General features: G+C 44.4%; 1 protein-coding gene across 1 annotated transcript in view; it reads left to right on the top strand.

The window, feature by feature from the left end:
* Positions 1 to 460: 460 nt before the first annotated feature.
* Positions 461 to 23399, top strand: part of RNF138 (ring finger protein 138) — a 34622-nt gene continuing 11683 nt past the window's right edge. Inside the window, exons 1-4 of the mRNA XM_056138026.1 lie at positions 461 to 738; positions 1068 to 1251; positions 14747 to 14912; positions 16191 to 16306. Coding sequence (XP_055994001.1) covers positions 1142 to 1251; positions 14747 to 14912; positions 16191 to 16306 — 392 coding nt within the window. The 5' untranslated portion in view covers positions 461 to 738; positions 1068 to 1141. The remainder of the gene's footprint in view (positions 739 to 1067; positions 1252 to 14746; positions 14913 to 16190; positions 16307 to 23399) is intronic.

A 23399-nucleotide genomic window follows, 5' to 3' on the forward strand; every position in this document is an offset into this window, starting at 1 on the left:
CCCAGGTTGGCCGCATGCAAGGCAAATGCCCTACTCGCTGTGCTATCACGCCAGCCCCAAAATTTTTCTTTTATAGCATCTTGCTAGACCAAGTCGGTAGAGCATGAAACTTGAAAAACTTTTTTTTCACAAAATCTTTAAAAAAAAACAAAACACATCATTTTTCTCCCTCCAAGGATGAAAATTTCACAACGTATATTACTTGAGTATGGACCACATCTTTAAATTAGGAAATGATTTTTTAAATGGTTAATATCTGGAAAAAAAAAAACCTCCCCGCCAGTATTTGACAGGAGCCAGGAGAAAGGAGCTCCTGTTAGCCGGCAGGCCGCGGGCGACAGGTGGGCAGCCAGCTGTTGATGTCACAACCAGCGGCCAGCGCCACGCGCCGGTTGCCCGGGAGACGGCCTCGGAGCCCCGCCCCCGGCCCGCCCCGCCCCCGCCGCGCGCGGCTCGGCGTCCTCCCGGCATCGCTGACCCGCCGCGCCGGCTGCAGGCGGCGCAATGCCGAGGAAGAGCTGGCAGGGCCGGTGGGATCGCGGCGCGCCGTGAGCTTCGGGCTCGGCTCCGTTGCGGGCCGATGAGTTCGGCGTACCTGGGACGCCCCTCCCCGCCCGCCCTCGGCTCGCCCAGGCAGCTGCGGCCGGACGCCGGAGGCCGAGCACCGCGCAGGGTCAGCCCCGTTCCAGCACGCGCGGGGGAAGCCGCTGCCTCGGCGCCGCCGCTCTGGGGCTGAACGTGAGCGCGGGGCCGCGCGGGGGCGCGCGTGGAGGGGCCGGGCCGTGAGCGGGGGGTCGCGGGGCGCCAGGTGAGGGAGGGGCCGGGGTCAGAGGCCGCCGGCGGGGGCGGGGGAGGGGTGGGGAGCGCCCGGGGTAGCCGCGGCGGGGGGGCTGCCCGGGGCCGCCCCCCGCTCCCCCGTTCCGTCCCCGCCCGGCGTCGCCCCGAGGCCCGGCCCCGAGGGGGGTCGCGGCGTCCCGGCGCTCGGCCCCGCCCCGCCCGGGCCCCGCCCCCTCGGCGGCGCGAGCCGCTTCCTGACGCGCCTCCCTTCCCCCTCCGGGTTCGCACAGGGAGCCGGGCCCCGGGCTGCCACCGCCGCTCCGGCCGCCGCCATCACCATCGCCGTGCGCTCCGCCGCCCCGTCATGGCCGAGGAGCTCTCCGCGGCCACCCCGTACACCGAGGATGATTTCTATTGCCCCGTGTGCCAGGAGGTGCTCAAGACGCCCGTGCGGACCGCGGCCTGTCAGCACGTGTGAGTAGACGCGCCCTCGGCGCCGCCGCGCGCCCAGCCGGGAGGGCGCTTTAGGCCCCGGACCCCTCGGCCGGGAGCCCGGCGGGGCGCGGAGGCCCCCCTCCCCCACACACACCCGGCGCGGGGGTCTCGGGCTTCCTGGGGCGGGACGCCCCGGGGGTCCCCGCTGGGAGCTCGGGGGCCCGCGAACGCCCCTCTGCCTTCCGCTCCGGGCCCGGGCGGCGTTGGCCGGGAACGTGGAGCCTTTTTGTCTCCTAGCAACCCGAGGGAAAGCTGCGGTGTCGAGTGTCCCGGGTCCCCCTCCCCTCCGCCCGTCCGTCACGGTGGCGGCGCGCCCCTCTGGTGGAGCGGCCCCCGGGCTCTTGAGATCCCCCTCCTCCCGCTCCTCCCCCTCTCCCCCGTGCTCCTCCTCCCCCCTCCCCCGCCCCCAGCGCCTCGCCGCCCCTGCGGGCGCACAGGGCTCGCGGCCGCCCGCCCGCTCCTCGCTCCTCCCGGCTGCGTGCCGCACGGGGCCCGGCCTGGGTTTCGTGGCCTTTGGGAGGCGGTTCGGGGATGGAATGGTCGGCGTCTTTCTCCCCGTTGGAACGGGCAGGATTTCCGGGCCTTGAGGTGATAGATTCCCTTTGTTTCACTCTTCGGGCCCCCCGCGGCCGGGTGCATGGCACAAGGTGGGCGCCGGGAGAGGGAGGCGGCCGCGGGGAGGGCGTCCCGGGGAAGCCCCTGGATGATTGACAGCTGCCGCGCAGAGAGGAGCTGGGAGGAGCCGGGTATGTGAAGGGGTCGCGCTCCCCCCCCCCCCCACGCGCCTGCCTGCCACCCTGTGTCCCCCACCGCTCCCTAAACTTTGTGAGTAAACATCACAACTCCCAGGCCGCCTTCCGGATTTGCAAAAGCCTCTCTGGCAGGGGCTAGGCCCCGAAGTCTCGAGAAAAGTGCTCTCACGCTTGCAAGTGCCGCGCGCTTTAAGACGGATGGAGCAAGTTGGGGGTTCCCCCCCTTTTTTTCTCATTTTTTAAAAATGGGTATCATAGTATACAACAGCGTGAAAGTTAACTAAAAGTTAATTTTGTAGTTACAGGGCACTATACCCATGGGTATATTTTTCTCCTACTCTTTGGGTAATAGGGGGGAAGGGTGTTCAATTCAGTAATAGAAGTAATGGTTCTACCATTAAAGCCTTTGTTTTTCTTTTTCTTTTTTTTAGGGGCATACCAGTCAGTGCTCAGGGCTTATTTCTAGCTCCGCCCTCAGGGATTCCTCCAGGCTGGCCTCAGGGGAACTCATTGGGGTGCCTGGAATCGAACCTGGGTTGACTGTGTGCCAGGCACACAGCCCCAGTTAATTACTTGCTTTTTAAAGGAGGTGAAGGACAGTCTAAAATTTATTTGCTGCGACAAATGCAGATTGTTAGAAAAATATCTGAGCATTTTATGTCTCAGTGTAAACCTCTCAGCTTGTATTTATTAAACTTGATGCCTTTGTTATGCTTATTTCCTGCTGACTGGAGAGCAAAGTGAAAGGAAGTAGATTCTTTTTTTCATGGGGAGAATAATTTCAGTGACCCTTTGGATCAGTGACCTCAGAACTCTGAATTTCTAGATCTCCCACAAATTCCCATCAGTCTGTTACAGTCCACTTCCTTATGATCATTTAATTAATTTATTTTGACTTCTATTTTAATGTATTTGGATTTGAAGCCACACCCAGTGATGCTCAGGGATTACTCCTAGCTCTACGCTCAGGAATTTACTCCTGATGGTGCTTTGGGGGGCAGGGGGGAATCATCTGGAAAGCCAGGGGACCCTCTAGTGCAGTGTATCACTCCTGCTCCCTACAGGAAATTTTAAATCAGCCTTTGATTTGACTTCAGGCAATGGAAGAGTAAATGATCAGTGGCAAGACCTTTCTCAAATTAACTCTTTGAAATTGTGTGTGGTCTGATTAGATTTGGAAAAAATAAGATTACATTAGATTAGTTTTATTTTGAAAAGGTGTCTGGGAGAGGGCTCAGTGGACAGACCACATACTTTAAGAGCAAGAAGACTGTGACACCACATGGTCCCTTTATTAAAGCACTGCCGAATGTGACCCAAATGTCAAAACCAAAAATTTGAAGGACAGATTTTGTTGATGATTTCTTTCCTCCAACACAGTTGCTCTAAGATTCTGGGCTGAACTTTGAACTAAAGAATACAGAATGGGGGGAAAGTTTTTTGTAGAACAAGGTCTTGAGATTAACTGCATTGTTTTGTAGGAAAATAGCTAGAATTCTGCTAAATTTTCATTGTCCTTTCATGACTGCAGGATTACCCAGGAATTTCATTATCATTAGAATCGCTTCACCTAAATAAAATTTCTATTTAATCTTCCTTATTTGATTCAAAAAGCAGTTGTTGGATTTTTCTTTTGTCAGATATAAAGTGATCCTTCATTATTGATTTAGAAGATATAGCTAGAAAAAATTAAAATTCTTTTATTGAGACCACAGTTTAAAGTAGTATTAAAGTCATTATTTTGTAGTTGCAGAGAACTACACCAGTTCTTTACCAGTGCTTTAAAACTCTGCCATCATTGATCCACTAGATGTGAGCATTGAGAACTCAACATTAGCCATTAAAATACTAGATATAAAATACTAGATATAATATTGAGTAAGCCTTTGTGCATAGGAAGCATTTCCTAGGTGAAGTAGTTCATTCAGGGCAGAATTGGTGATCAGATTGGTTGAGGGAATAATATCCTGAGAGTAGATTTACAGTCATATTCTGGGTGGGTTAGTTACCCAGGATAGAGTGACTGCTTGGATTACAATGTTGTGCTGAAAGGATGATTGTAGTGGGGATAGAGTTTCAGAATAATTGGCAGGAATTGTACTATGTGAGACAGCTACTTGAAGCTTTTTCCTGAAAGCCCAGGAGCACCATCGGTAGTTTTGAACTGGGGAGCAGCACAGTCATAATTTCAATTTTAGAAAGTTTATTTTAGTTAGCAGATTGCAGCTTCTTTAGTAAGTGAAGCAAACCTACATTGCTCTTTTAGGGAAATGAGACTGAGCCACACTAATAATAGTGGGAGTAGTGAGAAAAGATACTGGGTTTTAGAATGTACCGGCTTCTGGTTTATCTTGCATGCATATTTATCTCTTGGTGTTTCCTTCTGTAATTTTCAAAGGCTGAACTAAACCTCATTTCTTCTTTTTTATGAGTGATCAAGTAATTAACTGTTAGAAATAAACTTCCACTACAGTGAAAATTACATGTAAAGTTGATGCATTGCTAAAGTTAAAGATGGAAATCTAGGGCTCGTAGTGATAGTGCAGCTAGCTGGTAAGGCGTTTGCCTTGCATACAACCTGGGTTCAATTCCTGCTACTGCGTATGGCCTCTTGAGCGCCACCAGGAGTGATCCAGGTGCCAGAGCCAGGAGAGAGGGATGAAAGGGGTGGGGGGAGGGAGGGAGGAAGGAAGGAAAGAAGGAAGGAAGGAAGGAAGGAAGGAAGGAAGGAAGGAAACCTAATGTGCTTAGGCACATCTTTATGGAAGCATTTTAAAATGAGCTAATAGTTTTTACTTCTCTTTACTCTAGCTTCTTTTTTTTTTAGCTACCGCGATAACCAGATTTACACAGTTTTTATTGACTTGCTTTTTCAGATTTCTTGTGTTTTGAGTTACACTCCTGGCAATGCTTGGGGTATACCGCATTGAACCCCAGATGGCTGCATGCAAGGCAGGCGCTGTACCTACTGTACTATCTCTCTGGCCCCTGCATTTTCAGTTTATTTTTCATTTTGCTTTTTGAGTCACACTTGGCGATGCTCAGGGGTTACTCGTGGCTCTGCACTCAGGAATTACTCCTGGCGGTGCTCGGGATATGGGATGCTGGGATTTGAACCTGGGTCTTCATGAGTTATCTCCCTGACCCCAAGAGATTGGCATATTTTCTTCCAGCCCTCTTCCTGACGCATTTAAAAATACAACATGTATTTTTAGGACTGGTCTGTTACTTAGGAATAGAGCACATGACTGCCCTTTGTGAGGTTTTGGGTTTAATTGTGGTCACTGGGGGAAAAAAGTATAAATGGGATTTAGTGAACTTTATATGATTTATTTTTCTTTTTTTTTTTCCCCCTTATTTTATTTTATTTTTTTTACAGTTGTAGATTTACAATTTTTTGTGCTTTGGTTTCTTATTTTTCATTCAGCATGGTGTCCTATTCTTGTTTGTTAGTGTAGATACACCTACTAACTTTTGGGGGTTTTACACGGTGGTGCTCAGGTTACTCCTGGTTGAGTGCTCAGAGCAGTGCTGTGGGCTTGCTGTGTCAGGAATTGAACCTGGATCTCCTGCATGCACTAGCCTGTTGAATTACCTCTCAGCACTATAGAGCATTTGTTGTTTTTGGACCACACCTGGCAGTGCTCAGGGCTTACTCCTGCTCTGTGCTTAGGGATCATGCCTGGTAGGGATCACAGGCAAGGTGGGGTGTCAGGGGTCAACTCTAGGTTGGCTGTGTGCAAGGCAAACGTCCCACTCACTGTTCTGTTGCTCCAGCTCCTGTATCTTTCTTTAAGAAGATTCTGGTTTTTCTCTCCCCCAGGTAATTTAATACAGAAGGGTATGGTCACGGTCATGGTCCTCCCGTTGTTCATCGATTTTCTCGAGCGGGTCCAGTAATGTCTCCATCGTGAGACTTGTTACTGTGTTTGGCATATCGAGTACATCACGGGTGGCTTGCCAGGCTCCGCCGTGCGGGCGAGATACTCTCGGTAGCTTGCCGGGCTCTCCGAGAGGGGCGGAGGAATTGAACTCGAGTCGGCCATGTTGGCTGTGTGCAAGGCAAATGCCCTACCGCTGTGCTATCGCTCCAGCCCACAGAAGGGTATAGAGAAATTGTTTTTCACATTTCCATCACCTGGACTTAACTTAAAATTTTTAAAAATTTAGGTGTTCCATTCTGAATCTACATCCCTACTCGGCATATGCAGTTCCTTCTTGAACTCCATGGGGAAGTTCCCTCTTCTCTCATCTTATATTTTCTCTAGCCTCTAAGCAAAACTAGTTTAGAGATTAGAGAGATGGCTCAAAAGGCTGAACCCTTTGTGGGTTTTTTTTGTTTGTTTGTTTGTTTTTGGGTCACATCAGTGATGTTCAGGGCTTTCTCCTGGCTCTGTACTCAGGAATCACTCCTGGTGGTGCTTGGGGGACCATATGGGATGCTGGGAATTGAACCTGGGTCAACTGTGTGCAAGGCAAATGCCCTACCCGCTGTGTTATCTCTTGTAAGGGCTGAACCCTTTGGTTTGTGCCCCAAGTACTGTCAGATGTGGTTTGTCTTGGAAAAAAAAACAAAAACAAAAACATCCTCTTCACCCCCCTGCCAAAATTAGTCTGCTTAAAAAAAAAATTAGTGACCTGGTACAGTGGGTAAGGCATTTGCCTTGAATGCAGTTGACCTGGGTTTGCTCATATGGTCCTTCTTTGTACTGCCAGGAGTGATCTCTGAGCACAGAGCCAGGAGTCAGCACTGAGTGCTCCTGGGTGTAACCCAACACTGTCCCATTTTTGTGTATGTGTGTTCTTGGGGGGGGGCGGGGAGGCAGAGAGGGTCTAGCAGGTAATATGCTTCCCTTCCACACCACTGTCTGAAGTTCAACACTCCCCCTCACCCCCATTGCATATGATTCTCTGCACACTGCTAGGAGTAACCCCCAAGTACTGCTGGGCATGGCTTTAACCCCCACTGTCCCAGAAATGTTTGTTTTGGATTTGTGTGGGCTCCATTTAGCTGTTTTGATTCTCTGCTTGGGGTTCACACCTGGCAGTGCTCAGGGGACCATGTGGTATCCAGGCTCCTGCATGCAAAGTTTTCTCTCAACTTGGTGAACTATCTTTCTGGCCCTATTTTATATATGGAGCGATAGCACAGCGGTAGGGCGTTTGCCTTGCACGCAGCCAACACGGCCGACCCGAGTTCGATTCCTCCGCCCCTCTCGGAGAGCCCGGCAAGCTACCGAGAGTATCTCGCCCGCACGGCAGAGCCCGGCAAGCTCCCCGTGACGTGTTCGATATGCCAAACACAGTAACAACAAAGTCCCCAATGGAGACGTTACTGGGCCCGCTCGAGCAAATCGACGAACAACGGGAGGGCCTTTACCTTTACCTTATATATATATATATAGTAGTATATTTATATTATTCAAAATCTCAGAAATGTAAGCATGGAGTAAAGTTTCCTTGTTCTTTTGTAATTTGTCTTTCCCAAATTTCTTTGTATGTATTGTTGATTTCTTTGATACCGATTTGTTTTTCTTTTGGGTCGGCTGTGGTAGTGGTCAGGGCTTCTCCTAACTTGTCATTCCTTGGTGGTGCTCTGGGAACCATACGCTGTGCCAGGGAAAGCAGCCCGGTGTGTGGCAGTCAGCTCAAGTGCTTCAACCCCTGTATTCTCTCTAGCCCTTTTGTGGTATTCTTACATTTTATGTTGATGGATAGGAGATAAATTTATATTTTCTTTCTACATCATGTTTTGAAATTAATTACTTATTTTTGGCTTTTGGGCTGGAGCTATTGCACAGCGGGTAGGGCATTTGCTTGCACGTGGCCAACCTGGCTGGCCTGGGTTCGATTCCTCCGCCCCTCTTGGAGAGCACGACAAGCTACCGAGAGTATCTTGCCCCCCACGACAAAGCCTGGCAAGCTACTGTGAAGGATTAGATATGCCAAATACAGTAACAGTAAGTCTCACAATGAAGATGTTACTGGGCCCGCTGGAGCAAATCAATAAACAATGGGAGGATAGTGCTACAGTGTTATTTTTGGCTTTTATTTCCTTTTTTTTTTTTTTGGCTCTATGGCTTGAACTCATCTGTGTAAGGCAAGTGCTCTACAATTGATTCACACCCATGCCCCTTTCCCCCTCTTTTAAACATAGATAGAAGCACACTATCCTTACTGAAAATGTGAGTATTTTGTTATGTTTTCTCAGTATTTTGCCCAGGGAATATAAGAATAAAGATTAAAGTAATTATTGTAATAAAATGGTGTGTTTTGTGGGTTAAATTGAAGCTTTGAGGAGAAAAGTTTCCCGGTGGTGCTGGGCAGGATGGGAGGTGTGTGTGGGAGAGGATGCTGCCCGGCAGCTCTGGGGACCATGTGGAGGAGGATTGAGCTGAGTCTGCAAATGCAAGTCATATGCTCCAGCCCTTTGAGCTATCTTCCTGGCCTTAAATTTATGCTTTTAAACATGACTCCTTCTATAACTAATACAGGATATTGCTTTGGGAGGTATATCTATTTGAGTGTACATCCCAACCCTCTTTTTCTCCCCTAATCTTGGTCTTTTAAAAAAATACAACTTATAGGTGCTGTAGCTATAGTACAGTGAGTAGAGGGCTTGTCTTACATGTGGCCCATCTGGTTCACATCCCCAGCACCACATGTACAGATCCCCAAGCAGTGCCAGGTGTGATCCCTGAGCTTCGGGCCAGGAGTAAACCCCAACGCCGGGTGTGATCCCCTGACTGCTGTCCGCCCCCCCACCCCCAAGTTACTTCCCCCCTGTATTTTCTGTTGAGTTAAGGACTATTGAAGGGGGTTTAGGGTCACACCTGATTGCTCAGACACCCCTGGCTGTATAGTCAGGTGCCAAGCTGGCAGTGCTGGGGGTCCATAATTGGTGCTGGGGTTCAAAACATTATCTTAGCCTCAGTGGCATCAAGGCAACTGTCTAACCTCTATATTATCTCTGAGCCCTACTCTTTATTTTATTTTATTTTACGGTCACAGTCACGGTCACAGTCCTCCTGTTGTTCATTGATTTGCTCAAGCGGGCCCAGTAACGTCTCCATCATGAGACTTGTTGTTATTGTGTTTGGCATATCGAGTACGTCACGGGTAGCTTGTCAGGCTCTGCCGTGTGGGCGGGATACTCTTGGTAGCTTGCTGGGCTCTCTGAGAGGGGTGGAGGAATCGAAATCGAGTCGGCCATGTTGGCTGCGTGCAAGGCAAACGCCCTACCGTTGTGCTATCACTCCAGCCCCCATGAGTGGCTGGGGGATGCCAGTGGTCCTGGCTCAGTTCTCAGGAGGTACTCCCTGCAGCCAGTGAGGCTAAACCTTGGATTTCCTCATACAAAGATATGCTTAGGATTATTGAGCTTTCTCTTCTGGATTTCTCTTCTGGATTAGGACTGTTAATAAAATTTGCTATCATTTTTTTTCTCGGGCAGTATTTTTTAAATTTTATCTTTTTTGTCCTTCAGTTAGATTAAAATCAAACGCCCTACCCCTTGTGCTATCGCTCCAGCCCTGTTAGATGTAGGTATTCTTTCCCATTATTTTCTTGGTTTTTTTCACCCTGTGGCACTCAGGGGCTACTCCTGGCTCTGTGTTTGTAGGGGTTGTTCTTACCAGTGCTTGGGGATCGTGTGTTTCCAGGGATCAAACCTAGGTCTCCCAGCTCGTAAAGCACACCACATACTCTTTTGAGCGCTCTCTCGAACCTCTGTCCTGACTTTTTTTTTCTTTCCAGTTTTTGGATCACACCCAGCAATGCTCTGAGTTCACTCCTGGCTCTGTACTTAGGAATCACTCTTGGTGATGCTTGGGGACCATATGGGATGCTGGGGATAGAACCCAGGCCAGCTGCCTGCAAGGCAAATACCCTCCCCACTGTGCTATTGCTCCGGCCCCTCTATCCTGACTTTTAACAATAAGTGTATGACTATGTATATCATTATCATCTTTATAAAAATAAAAATGCAGTTTGCTCATTTTTGTGTGTCTGCTTAGGCAGTATTGTGTTAGATGACACTAGCTTTTCCATAGTATAGTTTCCATTTTCTGAGTTATATTCATTCTTCTGTTTGTTTTTATTTTGGGGCCACACTCTGCCGTGCTCAGGGCTTGCTTTGGCTCTGTGCCCAAAGATCACTCCTGGTGGTACTGAAGGGACCATAACTAGTGTCTGGGATTAAACTAGGCCATGTTCAAGGCACCTAGGTTTCATCCTTTCATACTCAGATCTTTTTTTTCCAGTCCATGTGGACTGGAACTCTTTCATTAAGACACTTTGAACTTGTCCTTACTTTGCTTTTGGGCAGGTGGTGGATAGGGGGTGGCTGGAGCGATAGCACAGCGGTAGGGCGTTTGCCTTACAAGCGGCCAACATGGCCGACCCGAGTTCGATTCCTCCGCCCCTCTCGGAGAGCCCGGCAAGCTACAGAGAGTATTCGATATGCCAAACACAGTAACAACAAAGTCTCCAATGGAGACGTTACTGGGCCCGCTCGAGCAAATCGATGATCAACGGGAGGGCCTTTACCTTTACCTTTACCTTATTGTTCAGGGGTAACTCCTGGCTCTGCATTCAGAAATTACTCCTGATAGGGCTCAGGGGACCATATGGGATGCCGGGGGCTGAATTTGGGTCAGCTACGTGTAAGGCAACCACCCTACCCACTGCACTAACTCTCTAGTCTCTCACTTGGACCTATCTTTGCTTTGTCAAACTCTTTATTCAGTATTCTTAAACTTAATATGGACACTTTTTACTCAGTTTTCCAATATTTTTTTAACTTGGTTATAGTCATCATCATCATTGTTATTACTGTTATTTTGGTTAAAATGACCTGCTAGGGCTCTTTAAGCCTTGTTCTCGCTTGAAAATGTGTCTCAACCTTTTGAGCTTTTGCTTGTCTTGGTTTCTTTGCTTGCTTATTCCCACTCTAAAGAAGCCTGTGTTCTCTCTTGAACACATACTTACCCCCTTTTCTCTTCTCCTCTTTTTTCTTTTTTTTTCTTATTTTTCTTTTTTTTGGGGGGGTGTGGTGAGCAGCATGCCTGATGGTGCTCAGGGGTTACTCTTGACTCTGAACTCAGGAGTCACTTTGGCCATGTGGGATGGATGCTGGGAATTGGGCCTGGGTCAGCTGTGTGTGTAAGAGAAGCTCCTTACCTGCTGTTCTATCACTCTTGCCCCCATTTCCTCTCACATTTTAGCAGATTTTTGGTCAATACCTTTCTTCACTAAAAAAGTTAAGAAAAAAATGACCTTTCAGTCTTATTTTCCTGTAAGTAGCACTGCACTGTTGTCCTGTTGTTCATTGATTTGCTCAAGTGGGCACTAGTAACGTCTCCTTTGTGAGACGTGTTACTGTTTTTGGCATTTCTAATAACACCATGGGTAGCTTGCCGGGCTCTCCAAGAGGGGCGGAGGAATCGAACCCGGCTCGGCCGCATGCAAGGCAAATGCCCTACCTGCTGTGCTATCACTCCAGCCCTTATATACTTATAGGAGCCCTCCTATAAGTAATCATTAAAAAAATTCTGTAAGACTTGTTTTATGTATGTATGTATGGGGTGTGGTGGGGGGGCACCTTCATCAATACTTAGCTTGGCTTTTATGGCCTGACAATGGGGGACTTGATTGTGTGTTTCACTGCTTGGACCAGTGCTGCTGTGCTATCAGGACCATATCCAGTGGTGCTGGCCAGATGCATGCTCTGTCCCTATGAGCCATATCTCATTCCCTGGTTTTTCTTTTTTCTTTTTTATGTAAGTTCCTTTGTGAGCCAGGGAAATAGCTTATGGGGTGAAGTTCTGCCTGCTTGAGCCTTGGTTTCTGTCCCTTATGCTATGGTTCTTTGAGCACTGGCTATCCCATGCTGGTCATAGCCTCTAATTTATGCCAGTTTAGCCATATATACAAATAAAACCCCAAAATATAAAAAAAGAATTCTAAGCTTATTTTACTTTCTCTTTAAACAGATGAGTGTAATCCATTTATTTGTTATTTATTAGAAATTCTAGAAAATCTGGAATTTCACTATTTTTGATTGAGGTAACTAGATTTTAAGAGTAAAAATGCTTAGATGCTTTAGGGGTATAGTTTTTTTTAAATTAGTTTTTAAATAAAAATGGCATCTGTCTTGTTTACTTTTTTTGATTCCTGTTTATAGAGAATTGTTTCAGTTTGTTTTGTTTTGGGATCACATCCGGCAGTGTTTAGGGCTTATTCTTGCTGGGGCCTGGGGATTGAACCCGGGTTGACCATGTGCAGGCCAGGCACCCTGCCTTCTGTAGGTTCAGTTCTCTGTGGTGAATTTTTAGTGTTAAATTAATGGTCTATTGGTAATCACTTTTAATGCTATTATTAGTGATACTGGTATTTATGGAGCATTTTCCTTTATGTCACAAATACCACAGTAAGTATTATACTGTTACTAATTCAGCAAACATTTCTATTAACTATACTTTTTTATTTTACGAATGAGGATGTTGATTTTTTTGAAGTTGATTTTAAAAGGTAAAAGTGATTTTTTTTTTTTGTGCTTGGTTGATAGACAGGAGTATCAGATTGTGATATTGTTAAACTGCTCTTTATAATACAGCTCAGCCTAATTGCTGAACTGATTGATGTGTAGATGTATAGGGATTTGGAGTAAATACTTATAAGATCTTAGATATAGATCACTGATTTATCTGGTTTTGTGTGTATGTGTGTTTTTAAATAAAATAGCTTTTATTGAAACTTTCTTAAAAAGGTTAAGAGGGGAGAAAAAGGGAGAACTGTATGTTCAAGGGAGAACAGTCTTCTCAAGAGTGGAAACAAAGTGCAAACAAAGAAACAGACGAGCAAGATTCACCAGCTTGAAAAGCAAGGCTTATCTGTTTTTTCTGAAAGAAAGTCATTGTTTGGATTAGGAGGAAAGAAAGATTTAGTGAATTTGTTTGCAATGAAAATGTTAGTTGTAGGGCTGGGGATTATACAGGGTAAGGTGCTTGGATTGTACACGGCTGACCTGGGTTCAATTCCTGGCCCTGTATATTGTTCCTCATCCCCAGTAAGCCCTGAGCACAGCTGAGTGTGGCTCTAAACCAAGGGGTGGGGGAGTTGCTTTTGATGTTACAGATGTTGAGAGCTTGAAGGAAAATTCATAGACATTTCTCAAATTATGTTTCATAATACACTATTGTGGGAAGCTTAACTACATATGTTTGAGCACACTTATATTTTTCTTGGCAGGGAAATCTTCCTAGCTTTGTTCATCTTGGAATTTCCCAAATCAGTTTGTATGCTCCTCTATTGTGTATATATATATATATATTTGGCCTGCACTTGGCAGTGCTCAGGACTTACTTCTGACTCTGCTCAGAGATCAGATCACTCTTGGTGGGCTCAGGGGACCATATGAAGTGCCAGGGATCGAACAGCCTTGTGTAAGGCTGGCCTACCAGATGGACTATCACTCTGGCCCTGTAGACCTGTTTATGTCTTATGGAACATCTTTAAGTATGTCAGTTTGAAACAAAAGCCAATGTCTATTCTTTCATTTTTCCATGAAATATGTTAAGTATGTTGGCTGAGATTACACAGCCAGCGCTGCTGGGGAGATAGCTCAAAGGACCAGATGTCATACCAGCATGGATGGGTTGGGGTGAGGTGGGGAGCCCAGCACTGCATGGCCTTCAGGCACCACAGGAGAGCCCATGCCCCTCTCCAAGAAAAACAAAAGTATTGCAGAGCTACTAAATAATAGGATACAAAGTAATAAGTTATTATGATCTTGTATTCCTTTGTACTGTGCTTTCTCTGATGTTTTATAATAACATTCATTTTGTTCTTTGTTCAAATCCAGTGGTACTGGTGGCTATCACCTGGCTACCAGAGGTTCTAAGGGGACTATATAAAGCAGGCCAGGGATCAAAGCCAGACCTCCCTCAGGCAAATGGAACCTAATCTCTCCACCTATTTTCAGTTTCAATTTTTATATAATTTTAAGTTAATATATTTTTTGGGGGGGTGGTGGTCACACCCAGTGGTGCTCAGGGCTTGCTCCTGGCTTTGCGCTTGGGGATCACTCCTGGCAGGGTTCAGGGACCTACTGAGGTGCTAGGGATTGAACCCAGGCTTTGCAAGGCAAGTAACCTGCCCACAGTATTATCACTCTGGATCCTATATATTTGTTTTTGTTTTTGGGCCATACCTGGTAGTGCTCAGGGATTACTCCTGGCTCTGCAATTACTCTCGGCATGCTCAGGAGATCATATGGGATGCTGAGGATTGAACCTGGCTTGTCTGCAAACGCCCTACCTGCTGCACTGCCAGCCCAGGCTCCTGTATTATTAAAGAATTTTAAAACAGGCTGGAACTACAGTACAGGATTAAGGAGCTTGCATGCATGCAGCAGCAGACCACAGTTTAATTCCTGGCAGCCCTTGAGCACTACTGAGTCCCGTTCCCCCCTCCCCCTTCCAGCCCCCAATTGTAAAACAGACTTCAGTATATAGTTTTTTGTTTACTGGTCTAGTACATTTACTTTAATACTCAGAAAAATATTTACTTTTTAAACTTGAGATTTCTGTTTTAAAGGATAGCCTAATTAGCATGAATATATCACCATAACCACTTATGTTTAATCATAGAATTTAAGAGTACTTTTTTTCTTTCTTGTAAACTGGTTCTTCTAGTTAACATGTCACAAATATTTGGTTTAGTTTTTGTAGAAAATGTTTCCTGACTGCAATGAGAGAGAGCGGAATACATTGTCCCCTCTGTCGTGGAAATGTGACTAGAAGAGAGAGAGCATGTCCTGAACGGGCCTTAGACCTTGAAAATATCATGAGGAAGTTTTCTGGTAGCTGCAGATGCTGTGCAAAACAGGTAGAGTAAACGTGACATAGCTCTTTTATTAAAGTCAAGTTTCAGGGTAATCTGAAATTCCTTGAAATTTCTTGCTGTTGTTTTGAAGAGGATTATTATTTTGAATTGGTTTAAGAAAAGGGGGGGAAAAGGTCAAAGGTCCATTGTGAGTGCATGCCTTGCAATTGTGAAGCCTTGATTTCTTTAAAAAAAAGCATATAACTGGCTATAGATCTAACTAAATTATAAGACCGAAACTAAAAGATAACAAGATATCTGAACTTTTCTCATGGTATTTTTCTCAAAGTAATCATTCATTGATTACTTTTATTGCATTGATTATTAAAATTAATTAAATGAGCCGAGTGACAAACCATAGTCTAACACAATTGTACTCTTAGATCATTTATCTGAACGTACCATCATTGCCGATTTTTATGTAAAAATGAGTCAATTAAGATTTACATCGTCAAAAAACTCCAGCTTCTCTTTTGTATGTTTCATGTGTTTATCTAAAAAACTTATTTAGCAGAAGACTAGTTTTTAAATAATACATAGATCAGGTACTGGCAAATAAATGGCATTATCCATTCTGCATTTTGTTTTGTCTTTGGTAAAGGTATGAAATGGTGAGGTGTGGGTCAGCTGTAGCCTTGTATTTATGGATTTTCTATAACTATTTCTTCCAAGTAGCAAGTAAACAGTAAGTAAAATCACTTGCATATCATTCATTGATTCAAGTCATGCAAGCTTTTTTATCTCTTTGAGAAAGTTGTTAACTGACAGGACAATAAGTGAAACTAAGATACAGGTTTTGAAAATTCTGTCTCTAATATATAGATTCAGTGAGAAAAGGGAAAATGTATTAATCTGGGAACCTTTTAAAAGGTCTTTCTAACACTTTTTAATTCTGCATTGGTTAAAGAAAAAAAAATGCACAGGGCTGAAGGATGTGGCTCAGTGGTTGACCAGCTGCATTGCATTTGTTCCTGGTACCACCAAAAAAAAAAAATGCTCGAGACCATGAAACAGTCTTAGTTTTATTTTCTTCTGTCAGTAGTATTGTTTCAAGTTTAAAATTATTTAACGGTTTTTACAGTTTATGTATAGATGGACTTTTCTCTATTGTCTCTAGATTAATGGATAGAAATTTATTCCTGGTTTGTAGTTTCTATTTAAAAATGAAATTAGTTAGTCTTAAAATCGTATTTAAATAGTACTTAGTTACCTATTTAATCTTTTATTGACGATAACAAATTTTAAAAGTTTTAAAAGTCATTACATTTTAATAATTTGCAGATTAAATTCTATCGCATGAGACATCATTACAAATCTTGTAAGAAGTATCAAGATGAATATGGTGTTTCTTCTATTATTCCAAACTTTAAGATCTCTCAAGATTCAGTAGGGAGCAGGTAAGCAATATTTATTCTTAAAAAAAGGAGAATATTTATGGTTGAAATTTCAATTGTGGCTTTTGTGGGATGTGTGCGTTGTCTTTAAGTTGCCAGATTTTCATTTCATGTAAATTATGTGTATGTGTTAAAAGTTGCCAAATACTTGTTTCATGCAGATTGCATCTGAGAGATCAACTTCATAATTAAACTTACATTATTTAAAAGTTAATCTAGAGGTTAACTCCTGGAGTGACCATCCACCTGTCAACACTGAGCACCCCCGGTGTGGCCAGAAATAAATAATAAAAAAATAATTAAAGTTTTTCTAAACTGCACCTTTGAACAAAAAATAGATAAAAGTTGAAGTCTTTTTGGGGGAGGGGGCAACAAAGCTATTTGAAAGCTAGGGAAGCTTCAATAATGACTTGAATGATGAGTTCAGAGACTGGAGAGATAGTATAGTGGGTAGGAAGCTTACCTTGCATGTGATGGACCTGGTTTGATCCTTAGCATCCGTATGGTCGGCCAAGCCCACTGGGAGTGATGCTTGAGCACAGAGCCAGCAATAAACCCTGAGTGCCACTGGTATGGGTCCTGTCTGCTTCTGCTCCCCCATGTGTTTTATGCAGAAGAAAGGCAAAAATGCAGATGTGGTTAAAAAAAAAATAGTGGAATGATGAGACTCTGAAGTAAGAGTACAACTGGTAAGGCACTTACTCTGCCTGCAGCCGACCCAGATTTGTGATCCTTGTTACCCCATATAGTCCGCTGACGCCTCTGACACCTCCCAGGAGTGATCCCTGAGCATGGAGCCAGCAGTCAGACCTGAACATAGCCAGGCACCAAAACTAATAAAAATATAAAAGTAGTGACATAACACTCAAATGGCCCAAAAGTAGGATGTTTTCTGTACCTTAAAATTTTTAGTTAGTCCTAATCTATTTGAACTCGATATTCCTCCCCCCTTTTTTTTGTTTCAATAGTATTTCATTTCACATGTTGTTAATTTTCAATAATTCACCCCTCCTTAAATTCTGATACTGTAATCAGACTTCTTCCCTACTAACGTGAAACTGCTATTTCTATTATTTTTTTGATAGCCTAGTCTGCAGAATGCTTTTAGACTTTCCAGGTATTATTATATATGGGGACTCAAACCCTGGACTCAAATACAGCCCTTGACTATCTGTTACTGCATTTTCTACCTCAGCTATGTTGAATTATTGTATCATCATATCAAATGATGTGTCATTGCCATCATTAAGATGCAGTATAACTAGTGGTCAAAAAAATGCCTTGGAGCCAAACTGCCTGAACTGTCACTCATTGTGTGACTGTGGCAAGAAACTGCATCTCAATTTTTTTCATCTATTAAAGTATGGGAGGTAGTGTGACCATATCATACTTGAGTTGGGACTCAGGAAGTCGGTTAATATGGTAAAGTGTATAACTTGGTTGGTAAATATTATCATCACAATCACGCTGTACTTCTACCAGTTTATCTTTTCTCCCATACTCTAACAAACCCTTTGCCAACTGATGGGCCTTTTTCTTTTCTTTGAAGAATTAGACCAAGTATAAATTACTGTGTAAAATCTTCAATAACAACTAATGTTTGTTCTGGGTAGAACTATTCTTTGTCCCCTGACTAGAACTTTGCATATTAGTTTGTCTTGTTTTCCCTCTATAGTGGGCCTCTAGTCAAATAGTTTGTGAATTTTTAGTAAGGAACTGGTAAAGGAAGGAAACGATTTATTTATTTATTTAAAGATGGGGCCTGAGCTCTTCACTCAAAGAGGTGTAGCATGTTTTACGTATACAAGACCCAGAGTTATGCAAGGAATGGTCCCTACAGCACCATCACCAGGTAGCCTTGGTAACCCCTGAACACTGCAGCACTAGTAGCACCTCATCTGCCTGACTCACATGCTGGGGCATTATTGCTGGTAGAGACTTCTGGACCCCAAGCATTTCTGGGGAGCTCCCTACTTTTTATTTTTTTATTTATTTTCTTTTTCTTTTTGGGTCACACCCGGCGATGCACAGGGGTTACTCCTGACTCTGCACTCAGGAGTTACTCCTGGCGGTGCTCAGGGGACCATATGGGATACTGGGAATCGAACCCGGGTCGGCTGCGTGCAAGGCAAACGCCCTACCTGCTGTGCTATCTCTCCAGCCCCAGCTCCCTATTTAAAAATAAAACAAAAACCAGAAAATGAAGATATCATTGTATATACAGGATATTAAGGAAGCAAATACTATCATAACAGTGCATGGTATGATAGTATACTTGGATTGGTAGTTCGAGGACTATTTTGCAAAGCACTGTTTGCAAAGAATATTGGGTATACGGTGTGGGTAGGGTACAATAAATCACAAGGAATCAGTCGATATCCTCTGAAAACAGATGGGGGAGAAACTAGATACCAGAATGTGGAGGAAGCAAACTATGATGAGGGCATAGAGAGGAAGGGTGTAGCCTTTCAAGACAATCATGCGGGGAAGAAAGCTTAGGAAACAGTATCCTAATTTTCCTCGTTTCTCCCTCCAAATTTGCTGGGCTCATCCAGCTGGGAAGCAGAGAAGGGAACCTGTTGATACAGGTCAGTTTCAGAACATAGAGCATGGAAAAAGTGGAGGGGAGATCTTGAGCAAAAGATACCCATACATAGGATTTCTGTTTGTAGTCAAATACACACACACGTATATATATATATATATATATATATATATATTATATATGTGTATGTATGTATATTCTCCCCCCACCCGCATCCACACACACACACACACACACACACACACACACACACACACACACATATCTAGAGTCCCTCAGCTTCAAGTAGTTAGTGTAAATAATTACAACATGTATTAACATCTATGGTACTATAAGTACAGTGGTTTCCACAAGAAATCTAGCATTCCTGTATTAAAGAATACTGATTTTGCCCATAGGCTTTTACAGCAAGAAACTAATAACGTAAACATAAGTATAGAACAAGTTATATAGAGTTAGTCCAAAAGATTTTCAGTTTAGGTTTCATAACCTAAATAATGCTTTACTGCAGGTTATTAAAGGTTTTTCTCTCTTCTCGCCTCCCCTTCCCTTCCCTCTCCCCCTCACCCCCTCTCCTGCCCATCCTCCTCCTTTCCCCTCCCCTGCTCTTCTCTTTCTCCTCCTCCTTCCCTCCTCTGCCTTCCCCTCTCTCTTCTTCTCCCCTCCCCTCTTCCTTCTCCCCCTCTCTCCCCCTTCCACCATCCCCTCCCATTCTTCTATCCCCCCATACCCTGCTGTGCTTAGGCTACCTAATGAAGTTTTTCTTCCAGAATTTTTCTTTGCTAATTTGGCTTAATCTGAGTGTGATGGTAGAGTGAACAAGATCTATACGTAGTCAGACATAACCGGGAAAGTTATTTCTAAAAGCTTTGATAAAAGGTCTTTTTTTTGTTCATTTGGATTGGTTTGGTTTTGGGTCACAGCCAGTGGTGCTAAGAACTTACTTCTGGCTCTGCCCAGGGATCATTCCTGGTGCTCTTTGGGGACAGTATGGAATGCCGGTGATTGAACAGGGTCTGCTGCTAAGCTTTGATAAACATTTCAACATTTCAATTTGCAAAACATAAGGTTCTATTCCCTTTTTTTTTGGGGGGGGGATGTTTGGGCCACACTTGGTGATGCTCAGGGCAGTGGCTTTGCACTCAGGAATTAATTACTCCTGGCAGTGCTCAGAGGACCATAGGGGAAGCTGGTGATTGAACCTGGAATGGCTATATGCAAAGCAAATGCCTACCCACTGTACTATCACTCTAGCCCCAGAACTCTGGTCTTGACTTTCAAGTAACTTATGAGAGCAGACCCATTTTATATGCTGATTCAGAGCAGGCTGAGGGCAAGAGGGGCAGTGCAACATTTGGGGCGCTTGCCTTGCAAATGACGGATGGAAGTTTCAAGTTTCATTCCCGGCACCCTAGGTTGGTCTGGAGCGATAGCACAGTGGGTAGGACGTTTGCCTTGCATGCGGCCAACCCAGGTTCAATTACTTTGTCCCTCTCAGAGAGCCTGGCAAGCTACCGAGAGTATCCCACCCCCACGGCAGAGCCTGACAAGCTCCCCATGGTGTATTCGATATGCCAAAAGAACAGTAACAGGTCTCACAATGGATACGTTACTGGTGCACGCTCGAGCAAATTGATGAACAATGGGAGAACAGTGCTTCAGTGCTACCCTAGGTTGATATAGTTATTTTAGGTCACACCTGTCAGTGCTCAGGTACTAATACTGGTTCTCCTGGCAATACTTTGTGCACCATATGTGTTGTTAAGCACCTTAACATCCCTGTTCTCCTTGCCCCCAACCCTTGGCTCAAGGACTTTTTCACTCCATTGATTTATAACACCTCTGCCCTTCACATCTCTATTTTATTCAGCTTGTTTGTTCATTTATCTAGTACTATACTATCTTAATTGCTATGACTTTAATAATGTCTTAATATCAGATAAGGAAATTTTTCTTAAAAATGTTGCTGTGGCTGGAGTGATAGCACAGTGGGTAGGGCATTTTGCCTTGCACGCGGCTGACCCGGGTTCAGTTCCAGCATCCCTTGTGGTCCCTTGAGCACCGCCAGGGGTAACTCCTGAGTGTAGAGCCAGGAGTAACCCCTGTGCATGGCCAGGTGTGACCCAAAAAGCAAAAAAAAAAAAAAAGTTCCTGCTACTCATATTTTGTTCATATAAATTTAGAATTAGTTTTGTTTCCCTCAAATCCTTGATGACACAAGCATTTGGAGACTAAATTAATTGAAATTGGCCTTAAATGATACTGCTGTTTCCACCTAGAAAAACAACCTGTTCTCCCATTCAAAAACTCATTGAGATGGGGAGATAGTTGAGAAGTTTGAGCATACACCTTTTGGGGGGGGGCGGGGGATTGGGGCCACACGTGACTGCTGAGGGCTTACTGCTGACGGTGCTGGGAGGAATGCGGACTGCATTGGTGCTGGGGATTGAACCCAGCTTGACCATGTGCCAGGCCTTACGCACTGTGGTATCTCTCCTGCCCCCCTTTAAATACTTACACTCAAATCGGAAACCCAGCTGAGCATGTGGCTTGGTGGTGTGGCACCAGCTTTGACATGCATGAAAATGTATTCATCCCCAGCACCTCACACAAGAAGAGTCTTTCTCAAATCAGATTCTTTAGTGGAATTTAAAAAAAAAAAAGTGTGCATCTGACTCTTTTGCCAGATTGTCTAAGTTGTAGATTTTAGGCACATGAGTTTTTAGAATCAATGTAGGTGGTTATAGTGTTTTTGTTTTGTTTTTAAAGGTTTGTTTCCTTTGTCTAGGCTGCATTTTACTGAATGTTTCTTTTACATCAGATAATATGTTTTCCCTTTGTTTTGGTATGGTGTCAGAAATAGATTTTTATTTGTTATAACTCATTCATGTTTTTTTGTGGGCGAAATGAGAAGGCTTCCGTGTAGACCAGGCATGATATGGGGTGATTTGAATTATGGTAAATAGAGAATTGTAATAGAAAGTAGTAGAGAAGCCACTTGAGAGTCGACCAGGGGGATAGCTCAGAGGGCTGGAGTGCAAGCTTTCAATGCGGAGACCTGGAATTTGGTCCCATATTTGCATGCACCTCCAAGACACCCCTACCAACTCCCCCCCTTCCCAGCTAAGCATGTTGCTGTCACCCAAAAACCAAAAATAAAATTTAGAAAATGAAGTAACAACATTGGCTTTAAAATGCTTAAATCAGAAGTTTTGTGATTGTATATCTCATCAGTAAGGTCATTGAAAATAGTTAGCATGTACATTTTGTATATGCATATTTTTAAAAGTGAAACAAAATAGTTTGTATTGAAAGAAAATTTAGGAGATATGAGGGGAAAGAGAGTTAAATAAGAACACAGGCTTTTCCAGAAAGGGAAAAAGACCTATGCGTGTTTGTTTTAGAACTATACATGTAATGTACATTTGTGTGTAAGTATGTGTGTGTGTTTGTATACACATATAATATATAATGTACAAAATATAAGATAAAGATGACAAAGTTAACTTTAAAAATTAAGTTTTGAAGGACTGGAGAGAGAAGGGATTGAGGTGCCTGCCTAGTATGCAGTGCTTCCAGGCTCATACCTGGCACTGCCTGCTTCCCAAGCAAACTAGGAGTAAAAATCCTGAGCCACTGGGTATGGTTCAGATCCTTTCCCCATACCTGAGATAAGTTTGGAGGCTAGGGTGGTTGCTCATTGGACTGCATGCGGGCTCTGCGTACAGGGGTCAGTCGCTGCACCACATGGTTCCCAGAGCAGTGCTGGGAGTATACCTACCTTGAACACTTCCAGGTATGCTCCAGCCCCCATCTCCTGCAAAAATAGGAGAGTAGTTTTGCAGACCAGGATGAGAGCTTTAAGGGTTTGATCACATCCTCTGCATGTGGAAGACCCATTTTCAAAACCATAGCACTGCATGATTACCCCCAAACCATCAAGGCAGGAGTATCCTCTGAGCAATGCCTGGTATGGCTCCCCATCAAAAAAAAAAAAGTTTTATCTAGTGAAATATATTATTATTTGAATGGGGAGTGGGCCATACTCAGCTTCTCTGGGGACCATATGTGGTGTGCAAGATCAAACTGGGTCGGTTGCATACAAGGCAAATGACTTACTTTGTACTAACTCTGGCCCTGATGACTAAAATTTTCTTTTTTTTCTTCTTGGCTTTTGTGTTTTGGACCAGACTCAGCAGTCCTTAGAGGCTATTCCTGCCTCTGTGCTCATGAGTGACTGTGCTTGAGGGAATGTATGTGGTGCCAGGGTCATCTGCTTGCAAGGCCTAAGTTCCTGACTCCCTACTGTATTTTCAGTCTTCCTATGAGATATTCAGTCTCTAGTCACTAACAAAAAGTGCTTTGTTGAAACAATCTTTTCGCATGTTTTTGGACTGTATCTGGCAGTGTTGGAGGAGGGCTGGATGCAGCTCAAGTCAGTGCTCTTGAGCCTCTTCCAGTGGTGTTCAGGAATTTTGCGTGCCTGGAGTCTTATGCAGTGACTCTTTCAGCCATTGAAAATTTGATCATTGAACCACTTCCTAGACTTCT

This window comes from Sorex fumeus, unplaced genomic scaffold, assembly GCF_029834395.1.
Source record: "Sorex fumeus unplaced genomic scaffold, SorFum_2.1 ptg000128l, whole genome shotgun sequence".
Taxonomy (NCBI): Eukaryota; Metazoa; Chordata; class Mammalia; order Eulipotyphla; family Soricidae; genus Sorex; species Sorex fumeus.